The sequence below is a fragment of the Melozone crissalis genome, unplaced genomic scaffold (genome assembly GCF_028551555.1).
Source record: "Melozone crissalis strain CALT ecotype California unplaced genomic scaffold, PUWL_Pcris_2 ptg000533l_1, whole genome shotgun sequence".
NCBI lineage: Eukaryota > Metazoa > Chordata > Aves > Passeriformes > Passerellidae > Melozone > Melozone crissalis.
Window position 1 is genome coordinate 1 of NW_026536231.1, and position 12,318 is coordinate 12,318.

The window sequence follows — 12,318 nt, forward strand, 5'->3', positions numbered from 1 at the left end:
AGGATCAGCCCAAAATCAGCCAAAAATCACCCCAAAGTCAGCACAGAATCAGCCCAAAGTCACCCAAAATCAGCCAAAAATCACCCCAACGTCACCCCAAAGTCAGCCCAAAGTCACCCGGACCCCCAAAACCCCGCCGGGACCCCCAGAGGGGCAGGGGGACCCCCAAAGCCCAGACCTGCCGGATGATGTAGGTCAGCTCCTCGATCTCCACGGATTTGTCGTCGAACAGGGATTTGCGCTTGGCCACTGCAGGGAACCCAAAACAGCCCAAAGTCACCCCAAAATCACCCCAAAACCACCTCAAAAACACACAGGAACCCCCAAAACAATCCAAAAACAAACAGGAGCCCAAAACCAGCCCAAATCACCCAAAAACACATAGGAAATCCTAAAAACCTCTAGAGACCCCCGAAAACCCACCCAGAGAGCCCCAAAAACCACCCCAAGAACACCCCAGGGACCCCAAAACCACTCCCAAAACACCCCAAAAAACACCCCAAAAATACACAGACCCCCCCCAAAAACACCCCAGAAACACACAGGAACCCAAAACCACCCAGAGACCCTCCAAAAACACCCCAAAAACACCCCAGAACACACAGGAACCCCCAAAAAACACCCAGAGACCCCCAAACATTCCCCTGGAACTCCCCAAGGACCCCCCAGGACCCCCCAAAGCCCCCCCAGGATCCCCCAAATACCTCGAAACCCCCTCAATTTTCCCTCCTGGACCCCCCAAACCCCCCCAGGACCCCCCAAATCCCCCCAGGACCCCCCAAAGCCCCCCAGGATCCCCCCAAGCCCCCCGAGCCCCCCACTCACGCAGGGTCAGCTTCTCCAGCTTGGCGAAGGTGTTGCTGAGATCCTTCCCAATGCGCCTGGGGGGGGGGATGGGGCTGGAGACCCCTCCCCACATTTGGGGATCCCTCCCCCCCCACACACACACCTGGGGACCCCAGCCCCAATTCCCAGGGACCCAAAGCCCCAATTCATGGAGACCCCAACCCCAACTCATGGGGATCCCAACCCTCAGCTCCTGGAGGACCCCAGCCCCACACCTGGAGCCCCCCACCCACCTCAATTCCCGAGGATCCCACCCCCCAATTTTCAAACCCGTCCCCAATTCCTGCGGACCCCAGCCCCAATTCCAAGAGACCCAAAGCCCCCACACCTGGAGACCCCCACCCCAATTCCTGAACCCTCCCAGGACCCCCCCAGGACCCCTCCCCACTTTGCCATCAGGCTGAACTGTGTGCCTGAGCCCCCCAGGACCCCCCAGACCCCCCAATTCCCCCCTGCAGCCCCCTCCTCACTTTGCCATCAGGCTGAACTGTGTCCCTGACCCCCTCAGGACCCCCCAATTCCCCCCTGCAGCCCCCTCCTCACTTTGCCATCCAGGCTGAACTGTGTCCCTGACCCCCTCAGGACCCCCCCAATTCCCCCCTGCAGCCCCCTCCTCACTTTGCCATCAGGCTGAACTGTGTGCCTGACCCCCCCCAGGACCCCCCAGACCCCCCAGTTCCCCCCTGCAGCCCCCTCCTCACTTTGCCATCAGGCTGAACTGTGTCCCTGACCCCCTCAGGACCCCCCAGTTCCCCCCTGCAGCCCCCTCCTCACTTTGCCATCAGGCTGAACTGTGTGCCTGACCCCCCCAGGACCCCCCAGACCCCCCAGTTCCCCCTGCAGCCCCCTCCTCACTTTGCCATCAGGCTGAACTCGCTGCGCTGCCGCCCTGGCCCGGGGGCTGCTCTGCCCACCTGGAGCCCCCCGACCTGGGGGACAACGGGGGGTCAGGGGGGGTTCGGGGGACCCCCGAGGTGGGGAGGGGGCACAGGAGGGGTCGGGGGGGGCATTGGAGGACCCCCAAATGGGGCAAATGGCGAGGAGGGAGATTTGGGGACGCCCAGACAAAGCCGGGGAGGGGGATTTGGGGACCCCCGAGTGAGGGAGAGGAGGGAAAACGGGGGAGACCCCAGGGTGAGGAAAAGGGGGGGGAGAGGGAGATTTGGGGACCCCCGATAAAGGAGGGGAGGGGGATTCGGGGTCGAGGGGTGTCGGGGATTTGGGGACCCGGGATGAGGCAAAGGGGGGATTTGGGGATCCCCGGGGGGATTTGGGGACCCCCGATAAAGGAGGGGAGGGGGATTTGGGGCTGGGGCCCGAAGGGGATTTGGGGACCCCCAGAGTGAGGGCTTGGGGGGATTTGGGCTCGGGGGGTTCCGGGGAGATCTGGGGCCCCCGTTGGGGTCCCGGTGTGTCCCGGTCGCACCTGCCGTCCCTGCAGCGATTTGCAGGCGAACAGGAACTCCTGGGTCCTGTCGCGACACGACATGACGTCGGCGGCCGGGGGCGGCTCCGGTGGCGGCGGCAGGACCGGAGCGCGGGGGGGCCCCGGGGGGGAGGCCTGGGCCGGTTCCCGCTGCCTAGGCCCGAGCCGGCGGCGCGCCTGCATCGGGGCTCATCGGGGCCTGCGCGCCGGGGGCACCGGGAGGGACCGGGAGTTACCGGGGGGGCGCCGGAACCCACCGGGGGAACCGGAACCGCCAAGCCCGGCGGTCCGGGGGGTCCGGGGAGTCTCAGGGAGTTCCGGGCCCGCCCCGCCCCCCCGCCCTCACCGCGGGCTCCGGAGCCGCCACCGGGAGCACCGGCCGCGCTGACGTCACCGCCACGTCGCTTCCGCCGGAAGTGCGGCCCGAACCGGAACGGGACCGCCAAAACTTCGGTGAGGGAACTTCCGGTAAAAGGCCGCGCACCAATGAGGGCGGTGTGGGGAAACCGCGCCCATAGCAACAGGCCCCGCCCATGGCAACGCTTCCTGTTGATGGGAATGGCGGGAAAGCAGAGGCTCCGCCCCCAGAAAAGGTTTGGAAGGAGGCCCCGACCCCAAAACGGAGCGAGAATTGAGGCGGCGACCCCCGGTACCGACCCCGCACCGGGAACCGGAGAATGGCGGGGCCACGCCCCCGATAACAAACCCCCGCCCCTGACAACAAACCCCGCCCGCTGCGTTGGACCCGCCCTTGGCAACAAACTCCACCCACTGCCATTTGGCCCGTTCCTTGACAACAAGCCCCGCCCAGTCTTTTGTCCCGCCCTTGATAACAAACCCCGCCCATTGCCTTGGCCACGCCCCTAAGAATAGACCCCGCCCACCCCCTGAACCCGCCCCTGAGAAATCCCGCCCACAGCGCTGGGCCCCGCCCATGGCAGCAAATCCCGCCAACGTCTATTGGCAACGCCCCTAGCAACAAGCCCCGCCCACGTCAGTGGTCCTGCCCGTCGCAACGAGCCCCGCCTATACAACGAGCCCCGCCTATAGCAGCAAACTCCGCCTCCCGGTTCATTTTGTCGCGCTGGTCCCGCCCCTAGCAACAAACCCCGCCCCTAGCAACCCCTCCCCACCGCCGCCCCAAACGGCGCCGTTGCCCGTGACGCCATCAGTGACGTCACACCCCCGGTTCCGGTGCGGCGGGACGGACTCGGGGCGGCTCAGGCGGAATCCGCGGCCTTTATTGAGGCGGGGGAGGGGTCGGGGGGGGTCCCATGGCGGGGGCGGCGCCTCCCGGTGGTCCCGGCGCTGGTCCCGGTGCTCGGTGGGGTTGGGGGGTCCCGGTGGTGGGGCTGGTCCCGGTGCGGCGGGCCCGGTTCACGCCTCCTCGTCCTCGTCCGTTTCTTGTAGTCCTGGATGTGGCCGAGCACCCAGGCGGCGGGCAGGAACACCGAGGCGAACACGGCGGCGAAGCCCAGCACGGTGTCCTGAGGGCGCGGCGCCGTTAGAACCGGAGCCGCTCCCGGTTTCCCTCCCGCCCAAGGTCACCCCGCGCCCGCCGCCCCCGCCGCTCCCCCCCGGGCTCACCCCGGTGCTCACGGGGCTCTGCGCGGGCCCCGAGCGGATCCAGCGCGGGGCCGGGCCCGGCCGGGCCGCGGAGCGCAGGAGGGAGCGGGCGCTGAGGGCGAGCAGCGGCATCATGGCGGCGGCAATGGCGCTGCTCTGTGGCGTCACTTCCGGCGCGCGGCGATTACGTTTAGTAGACCCGCCCCGTCTGTCTGACCACGCCCCCCTCATTAGCATAAGTCAGTCCTAACGCTCGTACGGTAAGACACGCGGTTATTAGCATAGCCACGCCCCTCACTGATTTAATTTAGTCATAACGACGCTGTGGCACGTGGACCAGGCCTCTCATTAGCATAGCTCCGCCCCTCATTACCGTATTCAGTCATAATGCTCGTAGCGTGTGGGACACGCCCCTCTTTACCGTAGCCCCGCCCCTCATTAACAGAATTCATTTATAACACTTGTAGCGTATGGATCATGCGTTCATTAGCATAGCTCCACCCCTCATTAACATAATTCAGTCATAACACAGAGCAGACCATGCCCCTCATTAGTATAGCCCCGCCCCAAACACAATTAAAGCCTCGTTAAAGCTTCTTCATTATTTATTTAATTATTCATTATCCCGTACAAACAATAACGCCTGAAAAAAAAACCCAAAAAAAATTCAAAAAAAACAAAAAAAAAAATTCAGAAAAAAAACCAAAAAAAATTCCAAAATTCCCTTCCCACCCCCAAATCCCTGATCCGGGGGGGAGGGAGGATTTGGGGGGGGTTTGGGCTGTTTTGGGGGGGTTTTGGGGGGTTTACTGGGCGGTTTTGGGGTGGTTCCGGAGTGTTTGGGGCTGTTTTGGGGGATTTTTGGGCAGTTTTTGGGCTGTTTCTGGCTGATTTTGGGGCTGTTTTTGATGTGGTTTTGGGCTGGTTGTGGGCAGTTTTTGGGGTGTCCAGTGGCAGCATCCAGCACAGGGACCCCCCCCGGGATGGGCTCCCCAAATCTGGTGCTCCTGCTCAGGATCTCGTAGGAGGAATCGTCCCGCAGCAGCCGGAGACGCTCGGGGAGGAGGCGTCCACCTCGAACCTGGGGGGGGGACACAAAAACGGGGGCAGGGGGGGACCCCAAAATCAACCTGGACCCCCCCAAATTTACACTGAGCCCCCAAACTCAGCCTGGACCCCCCCCATGAAACCCTGAACTCCCAAACTCACCTCGAACCAGGAGGGAAAATGGGGGGGACAGGGTGGGACCCCCAGAATCAACCTAGACCACCCCAGTGTCACCCCCATTGTCACCCTGACCCCCCAAATTCACTTTCAGCCCCCCAAACTCAGCCTGACCCCCGCAGTGTCCCAAAAAGGGTCAAAAATCCCCCAAATTTGGGGGTCCCGAGCACCCACCTCAGTCCGAGCCCCCGCCACTGCAAGGACAGGCACAGGCGTGTCACATTGTCACCCTGTGTGTCACCCCTGTGTCACTGCTGTCACCTCCCCGTGTCACTGCAACGACAGACGTGTCACTGTCACTGTGTCACTGCTGTCACCTCCCTGTGTCACCTCCCATGCCCCTGCAATGACAGGCGTGTCACTGTGTCACCCTCTGTGTCACCACTGTCACCTCCCTGTCACTGTGTCACTGCAAGGAAGGCACACCCGTCACCCTCTGTGTCACCTCCCCGTGTCACCGTGTCACCCCTTGTCACCGCTGTCACCCGTGTGACCGCAATGACAGGTGTGTGTGTGTCACTGTCACCTCCCCGTGCCACTGTGTCACCTCTGTGTCACCGCTGTCACCTCCCTGTGTCACCTCCCCGTCACACCGTCACCCTCTGTGTCACACTGTCACCTCTGTGTCACCCTCGGTGTCCCCTCCCTGCCAGCCCTGTCCCCTCCCCGTCCCTGTCCGTCTGGCCCTCTGTCCCCGTCCGTCACTCACTGCAGGGCGTCCCTGAAGAACTGCAGGGCTCCGTGGTTGTGCTTGAACACCGTCAGCATCACCTTCTTCATCTGCGTGCTGAACCCCAAAAACGTCACCTGAAACCGCCCAAATTCACCCCAAAACTGCCCTGGGGAACCCCAAAACTGCCCTGGGTCACATCACCCCAAAACTGCCCCAATTCACCCCAAAAACTGCCCCAACACTGTCAGCATCACCTTCTTCATCTGCGTGCTGAACCCCAAAAACGTCACCTGAAACCGCCCAAATTCACCCCAAAACTGCCCTGGGGAACCCCAAAACTGCCCCAATTCACCCCAAAACCACCCTGCTTTCACCTTAAACTGCCCCATTTTCCTCCCAAACCCCCCAAATTTCCCCCATATTCCCCCCGATTTCCCCCAAACCCCCAATACTTCCCAACCCCCCATATTTTCCCAAAACCCCGATATTTTCCCCCAAAATTCCCATATTTTCCACCCAAATCCCCAAAATTGCCCCCCAAACCCCGAATTTCCCAAACCCCCGGAATTTCCCCCGTTTCTCACCTGTTGGCACGAGCTGCAGGATCTGCAGCAGGAACTTGCCCAGCCCCCGGCGCCGCACGCGGCTCTCCAGCTGCACCTCGTAACTGGGGACCCCAAAACCGACAGGTTTCAACCCAAACACCCCCAAAATTGACACACTGCACCCAAAACTGACAGATTGCACCCCCAAAAACCCCAAAAATTACAGATTGCACCCCAAAAGTGAGAGATTCACCTCAGAAACCCCAAAACTGACAGGTTTCAGCCCAAAAACCTCAAAACCTGACAGATATCACCCCAAAACTGACAGGTTTCATCATCCAAAACTGACAAGTTTCACCCCGAAACCAAGAGATTGCACCCCAAAAACCCAAGATTTCACCCAAACCCCCAGATATCACCCCAAAGCCCCCAAATCCCTGAATTTCACCCCAAATTCTCCCCTCTCACCAGTAGAGCACCTCATCCCCGCCCTTCACGTCGAAGCGGAAGCTGCAGAACCGGCCAGGGGAACCCCAAACTGACAGATATCACCCCAGGAACCCTAAGAACCCCCGAAATCCCTGAATTTCACCCCAAAACTCCGGATTTCACCCCAAATTCCCGTCTCACCAGTAGAGCACCTCGTCGCCGCCCTCCACGTCGAAGCGGAAGCTGCAGAACGCCAAACCCCAAAACCCCCGGATCTCACCCCAAGAACCCCAGATTTCTCTCAGGAACCCCAAAATCCCCGGATTTCACCCCAAATTCCCCGTCTCACCAGTAGAGCACCTCGTCGCCGCCCTCCACGTCGAAGCGGAAGCTGCAGAACGCCACCGGCCGCCGCCCCCGGCGCCTCCGGGCCAGCAGGAACCAGGAGCGCTCGTCCCCGCAGCTCCGCCCGCTTCTCGCGCTCCTTCCAGCCCCACTCGCTCTGCTCGTACCTGGCACAGGGAGGGGATAAATGGGGATTTTGGGGGGAAAATGGGGTTGGGGTAAAAAAATTGGGGTTTGGGGGCAAAAAACGGGGGATTGGGGGAGAAAAATGGGGATTTTTGGGGGGGAAAACAGGAGTTTTGGGGAGTGGAAATGGGGTTTGGGGGGCGAAAAATGGGATTGGGGGCAAAAAACCAGGAATTGGGAGTGGAAATGGGGTTTGGGGGAGAAAATGGGATTGAGGGGGGCAAAATGGGGATTTTGGGGGGGTTTGGGGGGCAAAAAATGGGGGTTTGGAGGAGCAAAATGGGGTTAGGGGGAAAACAAGATTTGGGGGTAAATGAGGATTTCGGGGGAAAAAGTGGGGGTTTGGGGGGGGAAGGGGGTTTGGGGGGGGAAAAACAGGAGTTTAGGGGCCAAAAAATGGGGGCTTTGGGGGGTAAAAATGGGGTTTGGGGTAGAAAACGGGGGTTTGGGCCAAAATTGCCAAGGGATGTCAGAGGGAAAAAGGGGGATTTGGGGGGGAAAAAACCCAGCGATTTGGGGGCAAAATCCCCAGGGATTTGGGGGAAAGGTTCCTGGGGATTTGAGAGAAATCACGGCAAAAATCGAGGTGGGAAATGAAAATCACAGGAATAAATGGAAACCACAGTGGGAAAACCCCAAATCCGGGGGTTTTGGGGTGTGAAAATCAGAATTGTGACGGGGCACTCACAGGCTCTGCATGTTGGCCTTGGTCAGCTCAAAGGCCCAGTCAGCGTGGGCGGCTCCAGGCCGGACACCCGGCAGCACTCGATGGACACGTCCAGCCTGCGGACAGACAGACAGACGGACAGACGGACACCGGGTTAGGGACACCCGGCAGCACTCGATGGACACGTCCAGCCTGCGGACAGACAGACAGACGGACAGACGGACACCGGGTTAGGGACACCCGGCAGCACTCGATGGACACGTCCAGCCTGCGGACAGACAGACAGACGGACAGACGGACACCGGGTTAGGGGACACCCGGCAGCACTCGATGGACACGTGCAGCCTGTGGACAGACGGACAGACAGACAGACAGACGGACAGACAGACACCGGGTTAGGGACACCCGGCAGCACTCGATGGACACGTGCAGCCTGCGGACAGACAGACAGACGGACAGACAGACAGACACGGGGTTAGGGACACTCGATGGACACGTGCAGCCTGCGGACAGACAGACAGACGGACAGACAGACAGACAGACACGGGGTTAGGGACACTCGATGGACACGTCCAGCTGCGGACAGACGGGACAGACATGAGGGTGAGGACACACTGGGGACACTGTGGGGACACTGGGAACGGCCTCAGGAACCCCAGGAATGCTCTGGAGACACTGGGGGGATGCTGGGAATGGCCCTGGGGACACGGGATCACCTTGGGGACACCGGGATCCCTCTGGGGACACTTTGGGGACACGGATCACCTTTGGGACACGGTGACCACCTCGGTACCCCGCTGGCCCCGGGCACTCACCCGTTCCTGTCGTACTTCTTGAACACCGGGAAGGCCTCGAGGGGATCCCGGAGCTGCAAGAGAGCAGAGAGGGGCAGGGGCAGCAGCGGGCACTGCCAGGGCGGGCACAGGGCTGGCACAGGGCTGGCACAGGGCACTGCCAGGGTGGGCACAGGGCTGTCACAGGGCGGGCACAGGGCTGGCACAGGGCACTGCCAGGGTGGGCACAGGGCTGGCACAGGGCGGGCACAGGGCTGGGACAGGGCTGGCACAGGGCACTGCCAGGGTGGGCACAGGGCTGTCACAGGGCGGGCACAGGGCTGGCACAGGGCACTGCCAGGGCGGGCACAGGGCTGGCACAGGGCTGGCACAGGGCACTGCCAGGGTGGGCACAGGGCTGTCACAGGGCGGGCACAGGGCTGGCACAGGGCACTGCCAGGGCGGGCACAGGGCTGGCACAGGGCGGGCACAGGGCTGGGACAGGGCTGGGACACGGCTGTCACAGGGCGGGCACAGGGCTGGCACAGGGCTGGCACAGGGCACTGCCAGGGTGGGCACAGGGCTGGCACAGGGCTGGCACAGGCGGGGCACAGGGCTGGGACAGGGCTGGCACAGGGCACTGCCAGGGTGGGCACAGGGCTGGCACAGGGCTGGCACAGGGCGGGCACAGGGCTGGCACAGGGCTGGCACAGGGCTGTGCCCATGCCCGGTTCCTGCCCATGCCCTGCCCGGTTCCTGTGCCCATGCCCAGTTCCTGTGCCCCATGCCCGGTTCCTGCCCTGTGCCCGGTTCCTGTGCCCATGCCCGGTTCCTGCCCTGTGCCCGGTTGCTGTGCCCCACTGACTCACCTTGTTGGCCGCCTCCACCTTGGCACACCACGGCCGCCATGGCCGCGCGCTCCTCCAGCCGCCGCTGCTTCTTCTCCTTGGCCCGGCCCGACTTCCTCTGGGGAGAATCAACGAGACGCTGAGAAAGGGCACCAAAACACCCGGGATTGGCACCAAAATACCCGCGATTGGCACCAAAATGCTGAGAAATGGCACCAAAACACTGAGAAATGGCACCAAAACGCTGAGAAATGGCACCAAATTGGCACCAAAATGGATCCAAACACACGGGATTGGCACCAAAACACTGAGAAATGGCACCAAAATGGCAACAAAGGAGAGGAATTGGCACCAATTGGCACCAGCCCTTCCAGCTCTCCCCACCTGCCATGCCAAAAATGCCCCAAATTCATTCATGATCAGATTTAATATTAATGATATTAAAGATCATCAGTGTGGAACTGCACGTAGGGACTGTCCCAAAATCGTGGGGGGAAAAGGGTTTAAAGATAAAATCAGTGTTGAATTTTTAGTATTCATGTCAGAGTGTTGCTGCGCTTTCAAGGGGTTTTGCCCCAAAATCTCGGGGATTTTAGGTGGGACAAGGAGGTGACAGCAAGCAGCAGCCACATCAAGCCGTTCCTTTGGGTGGTTTTCCCCAAATCTGAGGAGATTGGCACTAAAAATGTGCCTGATCCCACCCAAAATGTGCCTGATTCCACCCAAAATGAATATCCACTGGGATCCCTCCAAATCTCCACAGAGGGACTGGGACTCCTGAGTTTAGAACCAAAAATTGAGTGAAATGAACTCAAATCAAAGATTTGACAGGAAAAGGAAGCGGGATGGTGGACAGGACAGGGTAAATGTCCCTCAAAATCACATTTATCAGTGGGTTTGGGGGGAATTACAGTGATTTTGGGGTTGGAGCAGCCACCACCTGCTGCTGGCTGGGATGTGGATGCACAAATCTTCACTTTAGGGTTATTTTGGGGCAAAATGTGGAAAATTTCCGGCAGGGTTGGATGGGACATCATGAGAAGTGTCTGGGAAGCACAACCCCAAATTCAACTTCGAGATCCTCAAGCAGCCCCAAATCCCCCTTAAATCCCCTCTAGTCCTGAACAACTCTCTTACACAGCCCCAAATCTTCTGTAACAGCCCCAAATCCACTCAGAAAATCCCACACTTGACCGTGGGAGCCTCAAATTCTCACGAAAGGTTCGAAAACCCTCACAGAAGCGGCAAGAGCCTCCGATATCCCAATTTTCTCACAGCAGCATCCAGACCGCTCGCAGAGTCACAAGCAGACCCCAAAGACCTCAAACAACCCCAAAAACTCACGGAAAGTCCCAAATCTCCACACAGGACGCCCCAATCCCCTCAGGCAGCCCTGTAGCATCCTAAAGAGTCTCCTCATGCTCTGGGACGGTACCAAACGCCCTCACGGAACCCCGTGAGGCCTCGCTGTGACCTCCCAGCCCCTCAGACGACCCCAAATTCCCTCACGGAACTCCCGCGTCCCCTCGCGGTGACCCTCCGCCCGTTCGGCGGCCCCCATCCGCTCACCGGCACCTCGCAGGCCCCACCCCTGCTCTGTTTCCCCTCAGGCCGAGCCCCCCCGGCGCGCGGCGCCGGCCGCTCACCCCCATAATGGCGGCGCCGGCGGCTCCTCACGGCGCGGGGGACGCGGAGGGTCTGAGGGGGCGCGCGCCGGGGGGCGCGCTATTTATAAGGGGGGGGGAAAGGGGGCGGGGCGCCGAGCGCGCGAGCCGGCGGCCGGCGGCCAATGCGCCGGCGCGATGGAGGAAAGGGGCGGGGCCATGGGGGCGGTGGCGCGGGCGGGGCCGCCGCGCGTGCGCGGAAGCGGAGCGGGAAGGGCGGGGAGGAGCAGCGCGTGGCGGCGGCGCGGGGCGCGAAGGAAGCTCGGCGCTGATTGGCTGAGAGCAGAAAGGGCGGGAGCGCGGGAGGCCACTCCCAGTGCGCTGAGGGGAGCGAGGCAGCCATTGTGGGAGCGGGGGGCGCGGAGAGCTCGGTGCGGCCCTAAACGGGCACCAGGGAGCCGGTACGGCCCTAAACCAGCCCCACAGACCCGGTACGACCCTAAACCGGCCCCTACAGACCCGGTACAACGCCCTAAACCGGCCCTACAGACCCGGTACAGCCCTAAATCGGCCCCCACAAATCCACTACGGCCCATAGAGCTCGGTACAGCCCTAAACCGGCACAAGAAACCTCCTACGGCCCTAAAGCGGCCCCACAGACCTGGTATGGCGCTAAAGCGGCACCATAGCGTGGTACGGCCCCACAGACCCCAGTACGGCCCTAAACCGGCCCCACAGAGCCAAACTGGCCCCACAGAGTTTGGCACAGCCCCACAGCTCTCAGTATGGACGCGCAGACTCCATTTTGCCACACACGCCAGCCCCATAGCCCTCAGCCCACCCCACAGCCAGCCCCACATCCCGGCCCCACAGCTCTGATCCAGCCCCAAACCTCCCGCAATGGGGTCACCCCACAGGACCCAGTGGGGCACCCCCCAGAGGGAAAGGGGGAGATGGGGGATGTGGCGCAGCCCCACAGAGTGGGATGGAGGTGGGGATCCCCATGCGCCCCCAGACCCACATGGGGACAGACCCCAGATTTGTGTGGAGACAGCCCCATACAGGGACAGAGCCCAGATCTATGTGGGGACAGACCCCAGACCCACAGAGGGACAGACTCACAGGGGGGACAGACCCCAGCCCCACACAGGGACAGACCCCAGACCCACATGAGAACAGACCCCAG

General features: G+C 61.6%; 3 protein-coding genes across 3 annotated transcripts; all 3 read right to left on the bottom strand.

Annotated features, from left to right (window-relative positions):
• Positions 1-117: 117 nt before the first annotated feature.
• STX5 (syntaxin 5) lies at positions 118-2,694 on the bottom strand (the record flags this gene model as incomplete). The annotated part of the gene is made up of 5 exons (XM_054295139.1): positions 2,619-2,694; positions 2,273-2,471; positions 1,702-1,775; positions 826-881; positions 118-249 (listed from the first exon to the last, which is right to left on the bottom strand). Coding segments are annotated over exons 2-5 (445 nt in total), but the record flags the coding sequence as incomplete, so codon positions are not given.
• A 798-nt stretch (positions 2,695-3,492) lies between these two features.
• Positions 3,493-4,001, bottom strand: LOC128950264 (cytochrome c oxidase subunit 8A, mitochondrial-like). Its single transcript, XM_054295146.1, has 2 exons — positions 3,860-4,001; positions 3,493-3,759 (listed from the first exon to the last, which is right to left on the bottom strand). Exons 1-2 carry the CDS (start codon positions 3,971-3,973, stop codon positions 3,493-3,495), a joined length of 381 nt encoding a protein of 126 aa, XP_054151121.1. The 5' UTR covers positions 3,974-4,001.
• Positions 4,002-4,458: 457 nt separating this feature from the next.
• On the bottom strand, positions 4,459-11,535 carry NAA40 (N-alpha-acetyltransferase 40, NatD catalytic subunit). Its single transcript, XM_054295142.1, is given in 15 exon segments — positions 4,459-4,481; positions 4,794-4,826; positions 4,829-4,876; positions 4,879-4,919; positions 5,772-5,869; positions 6,330-6,402; positions 7,059-7,165; positions 7,167-7,221; positions 7,929-7,971; positions 7,974-8,023; positions 8,723-8,775; positions 9,550-9,576; positions 9,578-9,646; positions 11,098-11,253; positions 11,302-11,535. Coding segments are annotated over 15 exon segments (1,110 nt in total).
• Positions 11,536-12,318: the final 783 nt, after the last annotated feature.